Raw genomic sequence first — 21925 nt, forward strand, 5'->3', positions numbered from 1 at the left:
AAAAAACTTTGATGTAGGATATCCCTATGCACATCCATACGGTATACATAGTGAACGCTCACTGTGTATAATGGACTAACAGTAGTTATAAACCTGCTTTCGTTACTACAGCACACAAGACTATTGTACTTTGTTAAAGAACTATAAGATTAAAGACATACATAATTCCAACTATTTATACCATTAAATATTCTTCTTAAGCTTTTTTTCGCGGCTTTCTATAATATATGAGGATCAATTAGTGAAAGCAATGCTCTCTATGTTGGAACCACAGTGTAGATACTGCACTTTCATAAAGCGCTAGATATAGCTGGTCAATCTAGCGGAGTACATGGGTCACAGTTACCATTCTCGTAACTTGACTTGGTGCACTACGGGTCAAGATGATTGAAAACGGCTCCCACAACTTCAACTGAGGTCTGTTTCAGATGGAGGTGCAGTGTTTTCCATGTAGTGAGCCCTGATATCGGGGCGTAATCACCTAACTCAGCAAAGGTAAACCTTTCTCATCTGACGGAGATAAAGTGATAGTAATCGGGGATGCGGCGACAGAGATTGAAGTTAATTTGACCATTGAATAGTTGCTTATATATGATAGACTTAGCTAAAAGAAAATAATGAAGGCGTACCCCATATCGCTGATCAGAGAAATCCATGTAGATAGAATTTCTGTCTCCGCTAAAACTGCATGAGCGACTGACTGAAGCTCTACTCATTCAAAAATTATCCCTCTTCACTTCCCGTATTCACACTTGTTGCCACTATGGACATGCTCTCTTTGAAAAATGTAGTCTCACCCACAGAAAAGAAAAGATCATTTGAAAATAAGATATCCTGGGAAACCCGCTTGAATTATTCCAGTGTTTCTACCTAAAGAAAAATCACGCAACCAGAAACAGATTTCGTCTGGGTTCGTTCAACAACTCTTTGCTTAAGATTTAATTAGCATATGCTAAATCGCCATTAGGAGCAAAACCAGGGCTTCTAACGATTTCCAATAAAGAAGATACGGAACTTTTCATGTGTTGACAACAACATTACAGGGATTTTTTCAGACTTTCATGTTACCGGTCAATCTGCTGATGCATACATACAGGTATAAAGAACACTTTGCCTAGAACAATAAAGAAAAGTCAAAGACATCTGAGAGGCATCTTCTTACCTGAAAGAGACGCCTTGTATCTTCTATAGGTCAACTAGAGTAGGTGTTCCGGAAACCTGAATGAACTTGAAGACCATTCCCAACTCCACTATTAATTAAACTTAGTACGCTCGAGTTTACCATGTGAACCGAAGGCATGTAAAAATGTAGGCTATTCTTGTGCTTATGTTCTTCCTAACGCGACTACGCGTTTGAAGAAGTTAGTAGCAAAATGGCGAAGAAAACAAACACTTGAAACAAGTCAAAAAAAATTGAAGGCAGACTCAAAAGCAAGGATAATATTCCACCAAATCAGGGACGAAGCAATGAGTGCGGGTATCGGAGAATCACGTACAGAGTTGCTTACATGGTTGAATGGCCTCCTTAACTTGAATTACAAAAAAATTGAGGAATGTGGGACGGGAGCAGCATATTGTCAAATAATGGATTCAATTTATGGAGACTTGCCGATGAACAGGGTAAAATTCAATGCCACGGCCGAATATGAGTTTCAAACCAACTATAAAATTTTACAGAGTTGCTTTAGCAGACATGGAATTGAGAAAACAGTGTACGTTGATAAGTTAATCAGATGTAAATTTCAAGATAATTTAGAGTTCTTGCAGTGGTTAAAGAAACATTGGATTCGACATAAAGATGAAAGCGTGTATGATCCAGATGCAAGGCGCAAGTATCGTCCCATTATAACGAATAATAGTGCAACCAAACCCCGTACAGTATCCAACCCTACCACTGCAAAGAGGTCATCAAGCACAGGCACTGGGAGTGCCATGTCAGGAGGATTAGCAACAAGACATTCTTCGCTGGGAATAAACGGTAGCAGAAAAACCAGTGTTACCCAAGGTCAGTTGGTAGCGATACAAGCGGAATTAACTAAATCGCAGGAAACGATCGGTTCATTGAATGAAGAGATAGAACAATACAAAGGAACAGTAAGTACTTTAGAGATTGAAAGAGAATTTTACTTCAACAAACTACGCGACATAGAAATCCTGGTCCATACCACTCAAGATTTAATAAATGAAGGTGTTTATAAATTTAATGATGAGACCATCACCGGCCATGGTAATGGAAATGGGGGAGCATTATTACGGTTCGTCAAGAAGGTGGAAAGTATTTTATATGCTACTGCAGAAGGATTTGAAATGAATGATGGTGAGGATGAATTGAATGATAAAAATCTGGGTGAACATGGAACTGTGCCGAATCAGGGCGGCTATGCGAACAGCAATGGCGAGGTCAATGGTAACGAAGGTAGTAACCATGATGTGATAATGCAGAACGACGAAGGTGAGGTTGGCGTGAGCAACAACTTGATCATCGACGAGGAAACTTTTTAAGTTGAGAACTAAAAAGCAGTATTGTTTTCGAATATGTATTATTTTTTTTTATTTTTTTTATTACTCGTTATCAATATATATATATACATGTATATTATTACTAAAAGAATGAGAAAATAAGATAGGATCCTGGAAGGGGGATCAGGTAAAGATATAAAGTGAGATGAAGAAGCCACCGTTTTATTTCCCCTTTAATTTGTTGCTGCAGGTGCCTCAGGCGGTTCGGTATTGCTCTTTGGATCCAAATATTTTTCAAAAGCCTCGTTCCTTTCCTTGAATGGCCTTGGACCCAATAATCTAATCATGTCTTCTCTAGTAATTGCTTCCTTACGTAGCAATTCTTTTGCGACAAGATCGACTTTGTCCAAATTTTTGGTTAGCAATTCTGTACAAGCTCGGTGTGCATCATCTACTATAGATTTAACTTCTAAATCAATGGTTCTTGCCGTTTTATTACTGAAGGGTTTGTTAACTTTGAAGTTTCCATCATTCTGATCAAACGACAGGTAGCCAATCTTGGGTGACATTCCTAGGGATGTAACCATGGCATTTGCCATCTGTGTAACCTTTTTGAAATCATCATGAGCACCGCTAGTCACCGATGGAAAATGTAGCTCCTCAGAAACACGGCCACCAAGAGCCATGATCATTCTATGTCTGAATTGCTCCTCAGATATCAAATATTGATCCGGTGGTAGGTACTGGGCATAGCCTAAAGCACCTTGTCCACGCGGGATGATGCTTACTTTCAGAAGTGGATCCGCATATTTTAGAAACCAACCACAAACGGCATGTCCTGCCTCATGATAGGCCACTGACCTTTTTTCTTCCTTAGAAAGGACTCTTGTTTTCTTCTCTAGTCCCGCAATGACTCTTTCAATGGCTTGCTCAAAGTGATGGATAGTGATATATGGGTCATTATGTCTGGCAGCGATTAATGCAGCCTCATTACAAGCATTAGCGATATCTGCACCAGTAAAACCTGGAGTAAGCGTAGCCAATTTCCCAGAAAGATTATTCATATCATCTGTAAGAAGGGGATCCAGATTCAGTCTTTTCAAGTGAACCAGGTATATTTGCTGCCTACCATTGACATCAGGAGAATCAATTTGGATATGTCTATCGAACCTTCCCGGTCTCATCAAAGCATTATCCAACACATCGGGCCTATTTGTACCCGCAAGGACTACGACTTGGTCGGAAGTAGTGAATCCGTCCATTTCCACCAATAATTGATTCAGCGTAGCTTCTCTTTCATCGTTAGCGCCACCGAGAGCGCCGCCTTTGCCTCTTTCTTTACCGATAGCGTCAATTTCATCTATAAAGATAATCGAGGGGGCCATAGACCTTGCTTGAGTAAACAAGTCTCTTACACGTGAAGCACCCACCCCAACGAACATTTCGACGAACTCAGAACCTGATACTGACAAGAAGGGCACGTTCGCCTCACCTGCGGTGGCCTTGGCCAAGAGAGTCTTACCGGTACCTGGGGGTCCAGAAAGAATAGCGCCTCGTGGAATCTTGGCACCCAATTTAGTGTACTTACCTGGGTTCTTCAAAAAGTGAACAAATTCCATGATTTCCTGTTTAGCTTCATCACAACCGGCAACATTTTTAAATGAAATTTTAATGTCTGTTTCCTTATTGAAGAGCTTTGCTCTGGATTTTCCAACATTAAACATGCCGCCGAGGCCTCCTCCACCACCACCATTGGCATTTGGTGGTGAACTATTTATTTTTCTGGTTATGAAGTAAAGGCCACCAAGCAGAATGATGGTGGGCAGGAAGGGGAACAAAAATGTGAAGGGAGAAGATCTCTCAATGTATTTGATGGGGATACGATCCCGAGGAGGAATGTTCAAGAGGTCCTGGATCTGGTCCATCTGTTCCTCAAAAATATCTACTGAACCAATGGTGAACGATACAACTTGCTTTGTATTGACTAATTCGGCCTCTACGAGAAACTTATTAACGACGTAAATCTTGGACACAAGACCCTTCTCCAGGTATTTTGTTTTGAAATCCTGGAAAGTCAAGACGCGGTTAGAGTCGTCTCCTGAGTTGTTACTGGAAGGTGTGAGCAAAGTAAATATAATTGTGAATCCGATGGTCAAAAACATCGTATTAGCAAATTCCTTAGATCTGAAGTATTCTGATAATGAACCAAACTCATTTCTTTTGTCTTTGCCATCTTCTTTATTGCTATTATTATCTTTATTACCATTGTTCTTGCCCTCACCCTCTTTGTTTGGCCTATTTTCATTTAACCTTGTCCATGAGATATGGAAGGAACGTATTTGGGTAGAACGGTGTATTGTGTTTCTGGTTGCCAGACCAGATAACGTCTGCAAACGCTGGTGAACTGGCATGCGCGAGCGAAGCACTGGCTTCACTGTTGATATGCGGCTAGCTTTACCAAATGAGAGTGATGTCAATGAGCGTGGCGCACCCCTTGCATATCGTTGCCACATCATCATCACTTAGTATATTATAAAATAAGTGGATGATGCCTTTATTTGAAGACTGCGTTAATCTCCTTTAATATAGAATGGGTCCTTGTAAAAGTTATGTATAGACAGTAAGAACCAATTTATTCCTCATCTAAATCATAGGCCCAGAATAAACTGAACAGATGCGTATAAAGGCGTTATAAAGATGCCAGAAGCATATCGCGGGCCACGACTAAAAATGCCGCGAGGTCGCCCTGGACGGTAAGCACGTGCTCAAGTGTTGCCCGACTCTTGGGGTCCAGCGCCGGGTGAGAGTTTCCGATCACGTGGTCTCCGTGCATCGCGACTTCGATCCAGCAGCGTGAATCATCGCCGAATACGAAACGTACGTCATGCACATCGCTGGCTCCGGGTAGTACACGAAGCTGCAACAGCCGTTCGTACAGTGCGACCTCTGCGGCATCGTTACCCGACTGCGCAGCCCAACGTGCGCGTAATTGGACACACTCTTTACCACGCTGTTGCAGCAGCGAGTCCAGCTCGCGCGATTGGGCTGCTAAGGTCGACTGCCGTCTAGATAACTCAGATTCACGCTCGTGATAGCTTCTCCACTGCTCTCTGGTGGTATTTGTAGCTTGTTGGGCCGCATGTATTTGTTGCTGCAGAGCGGTGCGCTGGGTGGCAAGCCGTTGCAGTTCATCTATGAGATGTTGGTGTTGGTTATGTAATTGACGCATTTCCGCTTGGAACTGTTGCAGCTGTTGGCGCGCGTGGTTTTGCTGACGTGCCAGTACCTGGGCCACGTCCTTTTGGAACCCGTCCATCCGGCGCTCAAGGTCCGAAAATGCGTCTATGCTGGCCATTCTTGTATGTGTGTATGTGTTGTATACGTATGAGCGGTTTTAATTGAATCGGCTTAGCCTGTTTTTGTTTTTGTTTTTGTTTTGTTTTGGTTTGGTTTGATTTATTTTGGTTTGGCTTAAATCTTCGAGGAAATTTGCGCTTTCCGCGTAAAAAGGGAAAAAAAGCAGATATATGTACAACAGAAAAGACAGAGATGTTCACGAGAGGAAGGAAGATGGTCAATCTGAGTTTGAAGCACTGAACGGGACCAACGCAATTATGTCCGATAATAGTAAAGCGTATTCCATAAAGTTTCTGACCTTCAATACATGGGGGTTAAAATACGTCTCCAAACACCGTAAAGAAAGACTCAGAGCAATTGCTGATAAATTGGCGGGCCACTCAATGCTTACGCCAATATCTGACGAGTTGTTGCCCAATGGTGGAGATAGTAATGAAAACGAAGATTACGACGTGATTGCCTTACAAGAAATCTGGTGTGTGGAAGACTGGAAGTATCTAGCTTCTGCGTGTGCCTCCAAGTATCCGTATCAGCGTTTGTTCCATTCTGGTATTCTGACGGGGCCTGGGTTGGCCATACTGTCCAAGGTCCCGATAGAGTCGACCTTTCTTTACCGGTTCCCGATAAACGGTAGACCGAGTGCGGTGTTCCGTGGCGACTGGTACGTAGGGAAATCTATAGCAATCACCGTATTGAACACAGGAACCCGCCCCATTGCAATAATGAACAGTCACATGCACGCCCCATACGCCAAGCAGGGTGATGCCGCCTACTTGTGCCACAGATCTTGTCAGGCCTGGGATTTCAGCAGGCTCATTAAGCTTTACAGGCAGGCCGGTTATGCGGTGATTGTGGTGGGTGACTTAAACTCCAGACCGGGCTCACTGCCCCACAAATTTCTCACGCAGGAGGCCGGCCTGGTCGACTCCTGGGAGCAATTGCATGGGAAGCAAGACTTGGCGGTGATCGCTCGTCTGTCTCCATTGCAACAATTGCTTAAGGGCTGTACCACGTGCGATTCGCTGCTCAACACATGGAGGGCCCAAAGACAACCCGATGAGGCATGCAGGTTGGATTATGCTCTTATCGACCCTGATTTCTTGCAAACAGTAGACGCAGGTGTCAGGTTCACTGAACGGATCCCTCACCTGGACTGCAGTGTCTCTGACCATTTTGCATACTCATGCACCCTTAACATCGTCCCACAGGGCACAGAGTCCCGTCCATCCACCTCCGTTAAGCGTGCGAAGACTCATGATAGAGAGCTGATCTTGCAGAGATACTCCAACTACGAAACCATGATAGAATGCATCCACACGTACTTGAAGACAGCCCAAAGACAGAAATTTTTCCGTGGCCTACATTTCTGGGCCTCAATACTTCTCCTAATAGCGTCGTTGGTCGTGACAACGTTTACTGCAAACAAGGCAGGCTGGTCCTCCATCTTCTGGGTCCTTTTCGCTATTGCTGTCTCCATCTCGGGCACCATCGACGGTGCCATCTCCTTCTTGTTTGGCAGGTCTGAAATCAGAGCCCTCATCGAAGTCGAACAAGAGGTTCTGGACGCGGAGCACCACCTGCAAACTTTCTTGAGCGAGAAATGATATTATCGATTTTCTTTAGCATATGTAAAAAAATTACTGATATTATATAATGTGTGTAAATTTCGTCAATAGATGCAAAGCAATCACGGAGAAGATGAAACCGACAGATAGGAACAATACGACAAGGGAGTCGACTCTGAATCCATTGGCTTCGTCCGTATATAACTTCAAAATTGAGCTTGAAGACCCACCGTAACCAGCCTGTCTGGTGGAAGTGGGCGTTTGTTTTGCTTGCTTTTCCTTAATGGATTGTGCCTGTCTTCTCTTCTGCAAGATACGCTGACCTCCTGGTGGAACTGAAGCTGCCATTCTTATGATACTGTTGATCGATAATACCACCTGTTTTATGCTTTGCGCCCCTTACCTTTTCTCACACGCACATATATCTACTCTCTCATACCTCTTATATCTAAAATGTCTCTTTTGGCCAGTTAGTAACTGAATGAAAAAGTGAAAATGGAGGAAAAAAAAAAAGACGAAATCCAAAAGGCTAAGGAAACGGGTAACCCGTGGTACCCGGGGCAGAATCAAACTTATAATTACTAAAGATATACCATATATTACGATCCCTGCGCCCGGCGTGCTCCACATTAAGTAAATGTCTGGAGTAAAATGAAGTCCGCCAATTCAGTCACAAAACATGACTACTGCCTCGTTCGCGATTTCTTCTTCCCTTACTTCATCATGTTCAAGCCCCCTCAGCTGCGCCCAAATGATTCTTCTTATCCTCTTGCATACTGCACCGAAAAAAAAAGTTAATAAGCAGCAGGATTTATAGGCGCGTGCGTGCAGCCTTAGACTGAAGGGGTGGAAAAACTTTAGGTAGGTTTGGTTCTCACTACCCAAAGAGCAATCGATAGGTATAAAAGTGAGCAATTGCTATCACAGCGAGCCTTATTGTTACAGCACAAATCACGCGTATTTTCAAGCAAATATCATGGGTCTCTGCGCATCTTCAGAAAAGAACGGCAGCACTCCTGACACGCAGACCGCCAGCGCTGGTAGTGACAACGTTGGCAAAGCGAAGGTACCACCAAAGCAGGAGCCACAGAAGACTGTGAGAACAGTCAACACAGCAAATCAACAAGAAAAGCAACAACAGAGGCAGCAGCAGCCGTCTCCGCATAATGTTAAGGACCGCAAGGAGCAAAACGGGAGCATTAATAACGCGATATCTCCCACGGCTACGGCAAATACAAGCGGATCGCAACAGATCAATATCGACTCTGCCCTGAGAGACAGGTCGAGTAACGTTGCAGCACAACCATCATTGTCGGACGCTTCAAGTGGCAGCAACGACAAAGAACTGAAAGTGCTACTGCTGGGTGCCGGTGAAAGTGGTAAGTCCACGGTATTGCAGCAGTTGAAGATTTTACACCAGAACGGGTTTAGCGAGCAGGAAATTAAAGAGTACATCCCCTTGATCTATCAGAATCTATTGGAAATTGGCAGGAACCTCATCCAGGCGAGAACAAGGTTTAACGTCAACTTGGAACCGGAGTGTGAACTGACGCAACAAGACCTGTCGAGAACCATGTCCTATGAAATGCCCAATAACTACACGGGCCAATTCCCGGAAGATATCGCGGGCGTAATATCTACGTTGTGGGCCTTGCCCTCAACACAAGATTTAGTCAATGGGCCTAACGCATCGAAGTTCTATCTAATGGACTCGACTCCTTACTTCATGGAAAATTTCACCAGGATCACTTCGCCCAATTACAGACCCACCCAGCAGGACATATTAAGATCGAGACAGATGACGTCAGGGATTTTTGACACCGTCATTGATATGGGGTCGGATATCAAGATGCATATTTACGACGTGGGTGGACAGCGTTCCGAAAGAAAAAAATGGATACACTGCTTCGACAATGTCACTCTGGTCATATTTTGCGTTTCTCTATCGGAGTACGACCAGACGCTGATGGAGGACAAGAACCAGAACAGGTTTCAGGAATCGCTGGTGCTTTTCGATAATATTGTCAACAGTAGATGGTTCGCGCGCACGTCTGTCGTACTCTTTCTGAATAAAATCGACCTTTTTGCTGAAAAACTAAGCAAAGTGCCTATGGAAAATTACTTCCCAGACTACACCGGCGGGTCAGACATCAACAAGGCTGCTAAGTACATACTCTGGAGGTTTGTTCAGTTAAACAGGGCGAATCTAAGCATATATCCTCACGTGACACAGGCCACAGACACGTCGAATATAAGATTAGTATTTGCCGCCATCAAAGAAACAATTTTGGAAAATACATTGAAAGACTCTGGAGTGTTACAATGAATGCACAGCTAAAACAGAGACAAAACTGCATGCCTCTTCTCCCCTTTATTATCACCTTTAAAAAAGATAAAAAAAGAAACTGGAAAAAAGGTAAAAAAAAAAAAAAAATTAAATAAATACGAATACGTTTTCTCATGACCATTGTACTAGTAATCACAACCATGATACTTGAATAACTTTTCTGTTTTGTGCTGTATTAAGCACAACCGTTATTTTTTAATTTATAGCGTTATACCACTATATTATTGTAGTCATTATAGTTATTATCCCGGGTAACAAAAATTTCATTCCAACGAGGTAATAGTTCCACTTTTCAGGCAGGAGGACGAAAAACATTTGCCACCCAAGAAAGAGACAAAGCAGTAGGTAAGGCATTCATCACACAATTTGAAAGGGGGTATAGTAAAAAAAATTCAATTGAGCAAATAGAATGGCTAGCACTGCAGTAATGATGGACGTGGATTCTTCCGGGGTCAATGACTTGCACCATTCTGAGAAGAAATATGCGGAAGAAGATCAGGTTCAGGAACTATTGAAAGTTTTGAATGAGATCTCCAAGACCACTTTAACGCTGGACCCAAGATATATATGGAGGAGTTTAAAGGACTTGAGCTCTTTAAGGAACCAGGAGCTTTTGAATGCGGAAACTTTATGTTTCACAGTGAATGTGCTGTACCCTGATTCTTCTTCATTCAAGAAGAATCTGCTGAAGTTCATTACTTCTAACCATAAATCGTCCGTACCGGGGTCAGCTGAGCTTAGAAACTCATATCCAGCCTCTTTTTATTCCGTAAACACTGAGAAAAAGACCATTGAAGTGACAGCTGAAATTAATTGCTTCATGCATCTACTAGTCCAGTTGTTTTTATGGGACAGTAAAGAATTAGAACAATTGGTAGAGTTTAATAGGAAGGTTGTTATCCCAAATTTATTGTGTTATTACAATTTGCGTTCCTTGAATTTAATCAACGCTAAGTTATGGTTCTACATCTACTTGAGTCATGAAACGTTAGCGCGCAGCTCCGAGGAGATTAACAGCGACAACCAAAATATAATCTTAAGGTCCACGATGATGAAGTTTTTGAAAATCGCTTCCCTGAAGCACGACAACGAAACCAAAGCCATGCTGATTAACTTGATCTTGAGAGATTTTTTGAATAATGGCGAGGTTGATAGCGCGTCTGATTTCATTTCTAAACTAGAATATCCTCACACAGACGTTTCCAGTTCATTGGAGGCAAGATATTTCTTCTATTTATCGAAAATTAACGCCATTCAACTGGATTATTCCACTGCGAACGAGTACATTATTGCAGCCATAAGAAAAGCCCCACATAATTCCAAGAGTTTAGGGTTCTTACAGCAATCAAACAAACTGCATTGTTGTATTCAATTACTCATGGGTGATATTCCAGAATTATCATTTTTCCATCAATCAAATATGCAGAAATCTCTCCTTCCTTATTACCATTTGACCAAAGCCGTTAAATTAGGTGACTTGAAAAAATTCACATCTACAATCACAAAGTATAAGCAGTTGCTATTGAAGGATGACACCTATCAACTCTGTGTTAGATTAAGATCTAATGTTATCAAGACAGGTATCAGGATCATCTCCTTAACGTATAAAAAAATTTCATTAAGAGATATTTGTTTGAAACTGAATTTGGATTCGGAGCAAACTGTAGAATACATGGTTTCAAGGGCTATTAGAGATGGTGTTATTGAAGCCAAGATTAATCACGAGGATGGCTTTATCGAAACCACAGAATTACTAAACATTTATGATAGTGAAGATCCTCAGCAAGTATTTGATGAAAGAATCAAATTTGCCAACCAATTACATGATGAATACCTTGTTTCAATGAGGTACCCTGAGGATAAAAAGACTCAACAAAATGAGAAAAGTGAAAATGGTGAAAATGATGATGATACGCTAGATGGTGATTTGATGGATGACATGTCTGATATCTCGGATCTCGACGATTTGGGATTCTTATAAGGGCGCATAAAAAATAAATAACTACCATTCATAACAGAAATTCATTCGTATATACATAAAGTTCTCATAAACGTATATATATATATATATATATACTTATTGATATCAAAGTGTGTTACTTTCTACATTCATAGACGGGGAAGAAAAGTGAGGAAAAGTTGTTTTCTCTTGTGCACTGCAGCCCTTTGAAAAAGTAGAACTGCAGAAAAAATAACTGAACGTAAAGCATTATTTACTTTTCAAAGGCAAAAGAGATAGAGCCAAAAAAATTGTAAGCAGCTTAAAAGCCATAATGACAACGGAAGATCCAGATTCAAATCACTTAAGTTCCGAAACTGGCATTAAATTGGCATTGGACCCGAACTTAATTACATTGGCACTAAGTTCTAATCCAAACTCTAGCCTTCATTCACCAACGTCTGATGAACCCGTACCTGAATCTGCAGGAAAAGCAGATACTAGTATTCGACTAGAAGGTGATGAGTTAGAGAATAAAACTAAGAAAGACAATGATAAGAACTTAAAATTTTTGAAGAATAAAGATTCTCTAGTCAGTAATCCACACGAAATTTATGGCTCCATGCCGTTGGAGCAATTGATCCCAATCATCTTAAGACAGCGTGGTCCAGGCTTTAAATTCGTTGATTTAAATGAAAAAGAATTGCAAAATGAGATTAAGCAGCTTGGTAGTGATAGTAGTGACGGTCATAACAGCGAGAAGAAGGACACTGATGGCGCTGATGAGAATGTACAAATTGGAGAAGATTTCATGGAAGTGGATTATGAAGATAAAGATAATCCAGTGGATTCACGAAATGAAACAGACCACAAAACGAATGAAAATGGCGAGACCGATGATAATATTGAAACGGTAATGACACAGGAACAGTTTGTTAAAAGAAGGAGGGATATGCTAGAGCATATAAATCTGGCCATGAACGAATCGTCTTTGGCTTTGGAATTCGTTTCTTTGCTACTGTCGAGTGTTAAAGAGTCTACAGGTATGTCATCAATGTCACCATTTCTTAGGAAAGTTGTTAAACCTTCTAGTTTAAACAGTGATAAAATTCCATATGTTGCACCTACAAAAAAAGAATATATCGAGTTGGATATATTGAATAAGGGATGGAAGTTACAAAGTTTAAACGAATCTAAAGATCTCCTACGCGCAAGTTTTAATAAACTGAGTTCCATATTACAGAACGAACATGACTATTGGAATAAGATAATGCAGAGTATTAGCAACAAGGATGTTATTTTTAAGATTAGGGACAGGACTAGTGGTCAAAAGCTGTTGGCAATTAAGTATGGTTACGAAGACTCTGGATCTACCTATAAGCATGACAGAGGTATTGCTAATATAAGGAATAATATAGAATCACAAAATTTGGATTTGATACCCCACAGTAGTTCAGTGTTCAAAGGCACTGATTTCGTACATTCAGTAAAGAAATTCTTAAGGGTTCGTATCTTCACAAAAATCGAATCAGAAGATGATTACATATTGAGTGGCGAAAGTGTGATGGATAGGGATAGTGAAAGTGAAGAAGCTGAAACGAAAGATATCAGAAAGCAAATCCAACTTTTGAAAAAGATCATTTTTGAAAAAGAACTGATGTACCAAATAAAGAAAGAATGCGCTTTGTTGATTTCCTATGGTGTCAGTATTGAAAACGAAAACAAGGTAATAATTGAACTACCTAACGAAAAATTTGAAATCGAGTTGTTGTCCCTTGACGATGACTCCATTGTCAATCATGAACAAGACTTACCAAAAATCAACGACAAGAGAGCAAATTTAATGCTTGTTATGTTGAGACTATTATTAGTCGTTATATTCAAGAAAACATTACGATCGAGAATAAGCTCACCCCACGGACTGATCAATTTGAATGTTGACGATGATATCTTAATAATACGTCCCATTCTTGGTAAAGTTCGGTTTGCTAATTACAAACTGTTACTAAAAAAAATCATAAAGGATTACGTGCTCGATATAGTTCCTGGCTCAAGTATAACAGAAACGGAAGTTGAGAGAGAACAACCTCAAGAAAATAAAAACATTGATGATGAAAATATAACTAAATTAAATAAAGAGATCCGTGCCTTCGATAAACTATTGAATATACCTAGACGTGAACTCAAAATAAATCTACCATTAACTGAGCACAAAAGCCCTAATCTAAGTTTAATGCTCGAAAGTCCTAACTATTGTAACGCACTCATTCACATCAAGTTTTCAGCTGGTACGGAAGCCAACGCAGTGTCCTTTGACACAACATTTTCTGATTTTAAAGAAGTAGAGGACTTCCTACATTTTATTGTCGCTGAGTACATCCAGCAAAAGAAGGTGTAATATCCTGAGTCACTCCTTAAACCTACATACATTGCCATAGAATGCCATTTATTACTATATAAAGTCGCATACGTACAAAAGGACAAGATCTTATCTTCGAAAACAAGAATATGAAGGATTTAATAACATTGCCAGGTTAAGAACGGTGTAACAACAATAGAAGTAACACAACACCAATAGCAAACAAACCAACTACAGATATGACTTACACATTGGCAATTTTAGGCTGCGGTGTTATGGGCCAAGCACTTCTTTCCGCCATTTATAATGCTCCAAAGGCGGCTGATGAAACTGCTGCTGCATTTTACCCTTCCAAAATTATCACATGTAACCATGATGAACCTAGTGCACAACAAGTTACCGATCTAGTTGAGACATTCGACGAATCTCCTAACGGTATTAAAGTCGAAAGCACTTACGGTCACAACGTGAGCGCTGTCGAAGAAGCTTCTGTAGTTCTTCTTGGTACCAAGCCATTTTTGGCCGAAGAAGTGTTGAATGGTGTGAAGAGCGTCATTGGGGGAAAGCTACTTATTTCCCTGGCTGCTGGCTGGACAATTGACCAATTGAGTCAATACACTAGCACTGTTTGCCGTGTTATGACGAACACACCTGCCAAGTACGGATATGGTTGTGCGGTGGTGTCCTACTCAGCTGATGTTTCCAAAGAGCAAAAGCCACTGGTCAACGAATTGATTAGCCAAGTTGGTAAATACGTTGAGCTTCCAGAAAAGAACATGGATGCTGCTACGGCTTTAGTCGGTTCAGGCCCCGCTTTTGTTCTCTTGATGTTAGAATCCTTGATGGAGAGTGGGTTGAAATTGGGAATCCCATTACAAGAGAGTAAGGAGTGTGCCATGAAAGTTCTAGAAGGAACAGTGAAGATGGTTGAGAAAAGCGGTGCTCATCCATCCGTTTTAAAGCATCAAGTTTGCACACCAGGTGGTACAACTATTGCCGGGTTGTGCGTAATGGAAGAAAAGGGCGTCAAGAGCGGTATTATCAATGGTGTTGAAGAGGCAGCCCGTGTTGCGTCACAATTAGGCCAAAAGAAGAAATAGATTGCTTTGCGTGAAATGTATGTATGTTCGCTTTGTAGCCGTATATTATTTTTTTATTACTGACCTTGCATTTTTTCGTCATTTTCCCGTCGGTCCGATAATGAATCATCACGATGAATGACTACCCCATAATAATGACACTAATTGGAGCGTATAAAAGAAAAAAATTATATAAATGTGTTTGTAATGAGTAAGAGCAATTGATTCATTTGAAATGAAAATCAAAAATCAAAATTAAAATAAAACTAAGCAACCATGTCAAGCGGCAGTACTATTGTTTCGTCTGACAAGTCGGGGCGAACATTTAAGCATGAGGAAGAACTACCCAAGTTACCATTACCTAAACTCTGTGACACTTTGCAGCGTCTGAAGGAGAGTTTAGAGCCATTGTATTATGCTGATGGTTACTATCAACATCCTTTAGATCCAGAACAAATTGAGAAGCTGTCATCCATAATAAGAGATTTTGAAGAGAATCCCGTAAGTGAGAAGCTGCAATCTAAACTACAGAGCTACCATGACACTAGGGATTGCTACCTTGATGAATTACACTTAGACATCAATAACCAGACCTCCACTAGGGAGATTCAGGACGATGTCCTACCCAGGAATCCCTTCTTGGTTCTCGCAGATGACGCTTTGCCAAACATCACTCAAGCTGATAGGTCAGCCGTCCTAGTGCACTCTGCGGCCAGGTTTATTTCTGCTTTGAAACAAGATTTGTTGCCACCAGATATCAATGCCACCAATGGCAAACCACTGTCAATGGCTCCATTTCTGAACTTGTTCGGTACTACTCGTAGTCCTGTTTTTCAGCGCGGTGAGGTTGAAAATTTTGATTTGAACAAACCTTACACAGCATCTGATTTAGAAGACCCTGATTATTCAAGCGATGAGGACGATAACGACGAACCCACCCAAAAAGACTTTGATGACCGTAAAAGAAAACACGAAGAAGACATATTCACTGGCAATGGTATAACTATAAAAAGACATCCGGATAGCAAACACATCTTGATCATCTCCAGGGGCCAATACTATACACTGGAAGTACTTGATTCGACGAATAAAATTATATACACTGCTGCAGAATTAACCACAATTTTCAACCATATAATAAAAGATTCTTCTGGCATTGAAAAATCAACTGCGTTAGGTAGTTTGACCTCTCACTCTTTTAGAAACTGGAAATATGCAAGGAAGAGACTACAGAAAAGGTATCCTAATGAATTACATCGCATAGACTCTGCTCTGTTCGTGTTAGTGCTGGACGAATCACAAGAAGAAACTACCAATGATGGCGATGATACCGCTGATATCAGTCAAATGTTTAACAGGACTATCACTGAGCGAGACAAGAAATGTACTTCCGCCAATTGTAAGAGAGTGTTTTACGGTACTTCTATAATAAATAGCAAAGGCCATCAAGTGGGTTCATGTGTTTCTCGTTGGTATGATAAATTACAGTTAGTTGTCACTGCAGATGCAAAAGCCACAGTGATTTGGGATTCCTTCACATGTGACGGGTCAGTCGTGCTTCGGTTTACTTCTGAAATTTATACAGAATCAGTCTTGAGATTAGCTAGAGACGTTAACGCCGGTGACCCACAGTTTTCACTCTGGCCTAACGTGACACAAATGGATCCTGAAACTAAAAAACTGATGACGGCGACCATAAGTGCCGACGGCGGAGGCCCTTCTGAAATTGACCCTAAGTTGGTTGTAAATAAAATCGATTGGTCTTTCAGTAACATCCTGAACACACATGTCCATTTGTCAGAAACCAAACTAGCTGATCTGATTTCCAAGTATGATATTGTTCGCGCTTCTATTCCATTGGGCAGAAGGTCAGCTCAAAGATTAGGAGTCAAGCCCGATTCGATGGTTCAAGTAGCTTTACAAATAGCTCACTATGCTTTGTATGGAAGAATGGTGTTTGGATTAGAACCAGTATCCACACGTGGTTTCAAAAACTCGAGATCATCTTTTATTAACATTCAAAGTCAAGCGCTGTTGGAACTATGTCAATTGTTTATTTCTAGCTCCATTGATGGGACAGATAAATTAGACAAATTTATCCAAACCTGCGAAACACATAATAACATGGTTAAACATGCAAAGTCTGGGGTAGGTTATGAAAAACACTTCAATGCATTGAAATATCTCTTCAAATTTCATGACCATTTTGGTATCCACTTAAGTGGTGATGAATCATCTGCTGCGAAAGATCTTTTCGAAAATCCACTTGTTTTACCTTTCTCACAGCCTGAGTTGATTGTTGCCAACTGTGGTAATGCTGCTACCACGACATTTGGTATAACTCCTGCTGTACCTCATGGCTTTGGAATAGGGTACATCATTAAAGATGATCAAGTAGATTTGACCGTGACATCGCAATTTCGACAGGGTGACAGGTTAATGTTTATGTTAAGTTGGGTGTTAGGCGAAATTCGTTCCTACTGGAGGATGTCACGCGGCACTTCTCATAATAAAACTGGCGTGAAGATCAGTCCAGTGGTCGATAAATTGTATGAAATGGACAATGCAGTCAATAATCCTCCGAAACGTAACGGCCATACAGTCAATGGCTCCCGCAAAACATCTTCTTCATCACAGGTAAATTTGAACAGGTATGGCGGGTTTTTCGATTTGGAAGGCCACATTGACAGTAGGAATATATCTAAAACACCATCGATGAAGAATTTGCAGAAAACCTTCAATGGCTTGACCATGAGCGCAGACAATGATCATTCAAGTTCCGCAGTTTCCGTTCCCACAGAAAAGGAAAAATTAAATACAGGCCATGAAATTTTACAGATCCAACCGCGGGAAGTGGCAAGTAATGGGTTGGAAGCAGATGATGAGACAGATATTGAAATAGTTGCTGGCAATGCTGATGGCACATCCTCTTCGGCATCTTCAGCTACATCTCTAAATTCCAAGAAACGTAACGTCATCAACTCAAGATTCGATATTGATTTTGACCGCAGTCGTGTGGGTAGAAAGGTGGCGACCTTAGATCAATAAGAACGCTCTTTGTTTATCTATTTATTACTAGCATTATGCGTAAGCTTGGCGTGATGTGATATATACTTGTTATATGAAGTATATCAATATGCTTTAATTTATGCTTATTATTTGCTCTCATGTCAGTAACCCGGACCAGATTTGCCATTGAAAAAATTTTCATAGAATAGCCCGATGCTGATCATCAGTACAAAAGACAGAGATTTCATCTCGACCTGTACCAGGAGCTAAGCAAAGAGGGCGGAAAGAGCGTAATACACCGTTAACATCGCGCATTAGAGGTAGACATGAGTGACTTACAAGACCAAGAACCTAGCATTATTATCAACGGTAATTTGGAACCAGTTGGTGAACCAGATATCGTTGAAGAAACGGAAGTTGTAGCTCAAGAAACACAAGAAACACAAGATGCTGATAAGCCAAAGAAGAAAGTCGCCTTCACTGGCTTGGAAGAAGACGGGGAAACTGAAGAAGAAAAAAGGAAAAGGGAATTTGAAGAAGGTGGTGGTTTGCCCGAACAACCATTAAACCCTGATTTTTCAAAATTAAACCCACTATCCGCCGAAATTATCAACAGGCAAGCTACAATAAACATCGGTACCATCGGTCATGTCGCCCACGGTAAATCCACAGTAGTTAGGGCTATTTCAGGTGTCCAAACAGTCCGTTTTAAGGATGAATTAGAACGTAACATTACTATTAAGTTAGGTTACGCTAATGCTAAAATTTATAAATGTCAAGAGCCTACATGTCCCGAACCTGATTGTTATAGATCATTCAAATCTGATAAAGAAATCAGTCCTAAATGTCAAAGACCAGGTTGTCCGGGGCGTTACAAATTGGTCCGTCACGTTTCTTTTGTTGACTGTCCCGGTCACGATATCTTAATGAGTACTATGTTATCAGGTGCTGCTGTTATGGATGCTGCGTTACTGTTGATTGCAGGTAATGAATCTTGTCCACAACCTCAAACCTCAGAGCATTTAGCTGCCATTGAAATCATGAAATTAAAGCACGTCATCATCTTACAGAATAAGGTCGATTTAATGCGTGAAGAAAGTGCCTTAGAACACCAAAAATCCATCTTGAAGTTCATCAGAGGTACCATTGCTGACGGTGCTCCTATTGTACCAATATCCGCTCAGTTGAAGTATAACATCGACGCAGTTAATGAATTTATTGTCAAGACTATTCCCGTACCACCAAGAGATTTTATGATTTCTCCAAGGTTAATTGTTATTCGTTCATTTGATGTTAATAAGCCAGGTGCTGAAATCGAGGACCTGAAAGGTGGTGTTGCCGGTGGTTCTATTTTGAATGGTGTTTTCAAATTAGGTGATGAAATTGAGATTAGACCAGGTATTGTCACCAAGGATGATAAGGGTAAAATTCAATGTAAACCAATCTTTTCTAACATTGTCTCCTTATTTGCCGAACAAAATGACTTGAAGTTTGCTGTTCCCGGTGGTCTGATTGGTGTTGGTACTAAAGTTGATCCTACCTTGTGTAGAGCTGATCGTCTTGTCGGTCAAGTCGTCGGTGCTAAGGGTCATTTGCCAAACATTTATACTGATATCGAAATCAACTACTTTTTGCTACGTCGTCTATTAGGTGTCAAAACAGATGGTCAAAAGCAAGCCAAAGTCAGAAAATTAGAGCCAAATGAAGTTCTTATGGTCAACATTGGTTCTACCGCTACGGGGGCTCGTGTGGTTGCCGTTAAAGCTGATATGGCAAGATTACAGTTAACGTCGCCCGCTTGTACTGAAATTAACGAGAAGATTGCTTTGTCGAGACGTATCGAAAAGCATTGGCGTTTGATTGGTTGGGCAACCATTAAAAAGGGTACTACATTGGAACCCATCGCTTAAGGAACCAATAAAACCACTGCAAAGACAAAAATTTCATAATTAATCTGAAAGAAAGTGAAGATAAGAAACGGGCTAGGAGGAAGGGAAACTGACACTTCTGGTTATTGCAATATGCTCATATACATTGATGCGTAATGACATTGATGATCTTTATTCTCTTTTTATAACGTTTTCTTTCTTTTTTTTTCCTTCTTACATAGTATTCAACTGTATATTTAACATGTTTTACGTATTTTTAAGAAAAAATTACTAAACGCGATAATATTAAGCAAATATTTATCTCATAGTTCTCGAACTCATTTATTTCCCATTGATGCCATGAAAACCTCTCAAACCTTTATCGTCTAGTTACACCAGTAGTCAATAAACTGCCTTTCTTTTTTTACACCCAACATACTCTACACTAAATCTTATCGGTGGTTTGTACATGGAGACAATTGCACAAAGATAATGAAGCTCCAAAATTATTCAGTATCTATTGAGTATATATAACCTTGAAAAGGTTTTATTTTATATAAGTTCGCCATCTTAGTATAGTGGTTAGTACACATCGTTGTGGCCGATGAAACCCTGGTTCGATTCTAGGAGATGGCATATTTATTTTTTATATTCTTAATATACAAAGAATGTCGTGTGAAGCTGTAGGCACAGGTAATTTTGTAACCATAGTCAGATGTGGTGATCATGAGAGCGAATTATAATTTTATACCAGCTGGCAAGAATTGAGTAATATTTAGACCAGCATATAAAAGTAGAATAAAAAGTTATATGTACAAATTTTTTTTGACGCCAGGCATGAACAAAAACTACTATGGCTTTGGAATTTTCAAGCTCTTCGAAATCATTCCACACCCATGGATAAAAAATACTAGAATAATTGGATGAAATTCCAATATTTGGTCTTCTCTAAAAATGCCGAATGGGATGTTATCAAAAATTAAACCCTTTCTGACACAATATGCCATACCCAACACCAAAGCTAGAGTGGTTGGCATAGGCAATCCCTCAAAATATTTAGATTTACCTGTGCTAGAATCTTTGGGTAATTGAGCAACGGTGACATTAAACCTTGCTAATCTCGCTAAGCCGCAAAGGACAAAGAAAGATAAAATCATGACATCGAATGTAGTTTGAAATCCAATGGCAAAAGCAATTGCAGCCGGAGCCACACCAAAGGAAACCAAGTCGGCCAAAGAGTCCAGTTCTTGACCCATTAAGGAAGACCTATTTCTCAGACGTGCTACTCTCCCGTCAAGGAAATCGAAACACATACCCAATAAAATAAAGAAATGGGCACGCTGGACGTAATGAGGTTTACCTGTAAGCGTAAATCTCAGACAACTTACAATAGAGTAAAACCCAGAAAATCCATTCAGCATAGTAATGTAATCTGCCATATGCAAATTCCTCATCATGCTGAAATGATGTTCGTCACTTGTAAATTTTTGGATATCAGTAGCATTAGGGGGGGCCAATGGAGTTGTATTTATAGAAAATATACTTGAGGCCCTTCTGCTTAATGTGCCACCAACTTCATCTGAGGCATACCCGTCATTTTCGTCTCTGTGTTCATTTACGATAACGTCTGTGTCCGTGTGTGGGAATTCTTGAGGTGCGAAATCTTCATCTGATTCAACCATTTTTTAATATATAGTTTTATTTTTGTTTTTTGATTGAATCAAATAGACAACTAAAAATGACAATCACCCACAAAATGAAAAAAATAGGTGTATCTCTCTTTCCTTATTTATAATGTTTCCTATAAAATACGGATCTTCATCTTTAGATGGGTCCATGTGAAAGCTCAAAGGCGTGAGGGTGCCGTGTGAACGTTCAAAGTGATTTTGACCAATTACTGATATATATTCAGTGTCTGGCACAGAAGTCTGCACACATTGAG

The 21925-nt window shown here is 40.5% G+C and overlaps 12 protein-coding genes and 1 non-coding gene across 13 annotated transcripts; 9 read left to right on the forward strand and 4 right to left on the reverse strand.

The window, feature by feature from the left end:
- Positions 1 to 1467: 1467 nt before the first annotated feature.
- BIM1 (microtubule-binding protein BIM1) lies at positions 1468 to 2502 on the forward strand (the record flags this gene model as incomplete). Its single annotated transcript, NM_001178907.1, has 1 exon — positions 1468 to 2502. One exon carries the CDS (start codon positions 1468 to 1470, stop codon positions 2500 to 2502), a length of 1035 nt encoding a protein of 344 aa, NP_010932.1.
- Positions 2503 to 2693: 191 nt separating this feature from the next.
- AFG3 (AAA family ATPase AFG3) lies at positions 2694 to 4979 on the reverse strand (the record flags this gene model as incomplete). Its single annotated transcript, NM_001178908.1, has 1 exon — positions 2694 to 4979. The coding sequence occupies one exon, from the start codon at positions 4977 to 4979 to the stop codon at positions 2694 to 2696; it is 2286 nt and encodes a 761-aa protein (NP_010933.1).
- Positions 4980 to 5149: 170 nt separating this feature from the next.
- Positions 5150 to 5815, reverse strand: SPC25 (kinetochore-associated Ndc80 complex subunit SPC25; the record flags this gene model as incomplete). The annotated part of the gene is made up of 1 exon (NM_001178909.3): positions 5150 to 5815. The coding sequence occupies one exon, from the start codon at positions 5813 to 5815 to the stop codon at positions 5150 to 5152; it is 666 nt and encodes a 221-aa protein (NP_010934.3).
- A 172-nt stretch (positions 5816 to 5987) lies between these two features.
- Positions 5988 to 7421, forward strand: ISC1 (inositol phosphosphingolipid phospholipase; the record flags this gene model as incomplete). The annotated part of the gene is made up of 1 exon (NM_001178910.1): positions 5988 to 7421. One exon carries the CDS (start codon positions 5988 to 5990, stop codon positions 7419 to 7421), a length of 1434 nt encoding a protein of 477 aa, NP_010935.1.
- Positions 7422 to 7463: 42 nt separating this feature from the next.
- SBH2 (Arf family guanine nucleotide exchange factor SBH2) lies at positions 7464 to 7730 on the reverse strand (the record flags this gene model as incomplete). Its single annotated transcript, NM_001180031.1, has 1 exon — positions 7464 to 7730. One exon carries the CDS (start codon positions 7728 to 7730, stop codon positions 7464 to 7466), a length of 267 nt encoding a protein of 88 aa, NP_010936.1.
- Positions 7731 to 8358: 628 nt separating this feature from the next.
- GPA2 (guanine nucleotide-binding protein subunit alpha) lies at positions 8359 to 9708 on the forward strand (the record flags this gene model as incomplete). The annotated part of the gene is made up of 1 exon (NM_001178911.3): positions 8359 to 9708. One exon carries the CDS (start codon positions 8359 to 8361, stop codon positions 9706 to 9708), a length of 1350 nt encoding a protein of 449 aa, NP_010937.3.
- A 430-nt stretch (positions 9709 to 10138) lies between these two features.
- RPN3 (proteasome regulatory particle lid subunit RPN3) lies at positions 10139 to 11710 on the forward strand (the record flags this gene model as incomplete). The annotated part of the gene is made up of 1 exon (NM_001178912.1): positions 10139 to 11710. One exon carries the CDS (start codon positions 10139 to 10141, stop codon positions 11708 to 11710), a length of 1572 nt encoding a protein of 523 aa, NP_010938.1.
- A 292-nt stretch (positions 11711 to 12002) lies between these two features.
- SRB4 (Srb4p) lies at positions 12003 to 14066 on the forward strand (the record flags this gene model as incomplete). Its single annotated transcript, NM_001178913.1, has 1 exon — positions 12003 to 14066. The coding sequence occupies one exon, from the start codon at positions 12003 to 12005 to the stop codon at positions 14064 to 14066; it is 2064 nt and encodes a 687-aa protein (NP_010939.1).
- A 200-nt stretch (positions 14067 to 14266) lies between these two features.
- Positions 14267 to 15127, forward strand: PRO3 (pyrroline-5-carboxylate reductase; the record flags this gene model as incomplete). Its single annotated transcript, NM_001178914.3, has 1 exon — positions 14267 to 15127. The coding sequence occupies one exon, from the start codon at positions 14267 to 14269 to the stop codon at positions 15125 to 15127; it is 861 nt and encodes a 286-aa protein (NP_010940.3).
- Positions 15128 to 15382: 255 nt separating this feature from the next.
- YAT2 (carnitine O-acetyltransferase YAT2) lies at positions 15383 to 18154 on the forward strand (the record flags this gene model as incomplete). The annotated part of the gene is made up of 1 exon (NM_001178915.1): positions 15383 to 18154. One exon carries the CDS (start codon positions 15383 to 15385, stop codon positions 18152 to 18154), a length of 2772 nt encoding a protein of 923 aa, NP_010941.1.
- Positions 18155 to 18441: 287 nt separating this feature from the next.
- On the forward strand, positions 18442 to 20025 carry GCD11 (translation initiation factor eIF2 subunit gamma; the record flags this gene model as incomplete). The annotated part of the gene is made up of 1 exon (NM_001178916.1): positions 18442 to 20025. The coding sequence occupies one exon, from the start codon at positions 18442 to 18444 to the stop codon at positions 20023 to 20025; it is 1584 nt and encodes a 527-aa protein (NP_010942.1).
- Positions 20026 to 20547: 522 nt separating this feature from the next.
- On the forward strand, positions 20548 to 20619 carry YNCE0013W. Its single transcript has one exon. It is a non-coding gene; the product is annotated as a tRNA-His (tRNA).
- A 215-nt stretch (positions 20620 to 20834) lies between these two features.
- On the reverse strand, positions 20835 to 21665 carry CHO1 (CDP-diacylglycerol-serine O-phosphatidyltransferase; the record flags this gene model as incomplete). The annotated part of the gene is made up of 1 exon (NM_001178917.3): positions 20835 to 21665. The coding sequence occupies one exon, from the start codon at positions 21663 to 21665 to the stop codon at positions 20835 to 20837; it is 831 nt and encodes a 276-aa protein (NP_010943.3).
- Between the last annotated feature and the right edge of the window lie 260 nt (positions 21666 to 21925).

The sequence above is a fragment of the Saccharomyces cerevisiae genome, chromosome V (genome assembly GCF_000146045.2).
Source record: "Saccharomyces cerevisiae S288C chromosome V, complete sequence".
NCBI classification, from domain to species: domain Eukaryota; kingdom Fungi; phylum Ascomycota; class Saccharomycetes; order Saccharomycetales; family Saccharomycetaceae; genus Saccharomyces; species Saccharomyces cerevisiae.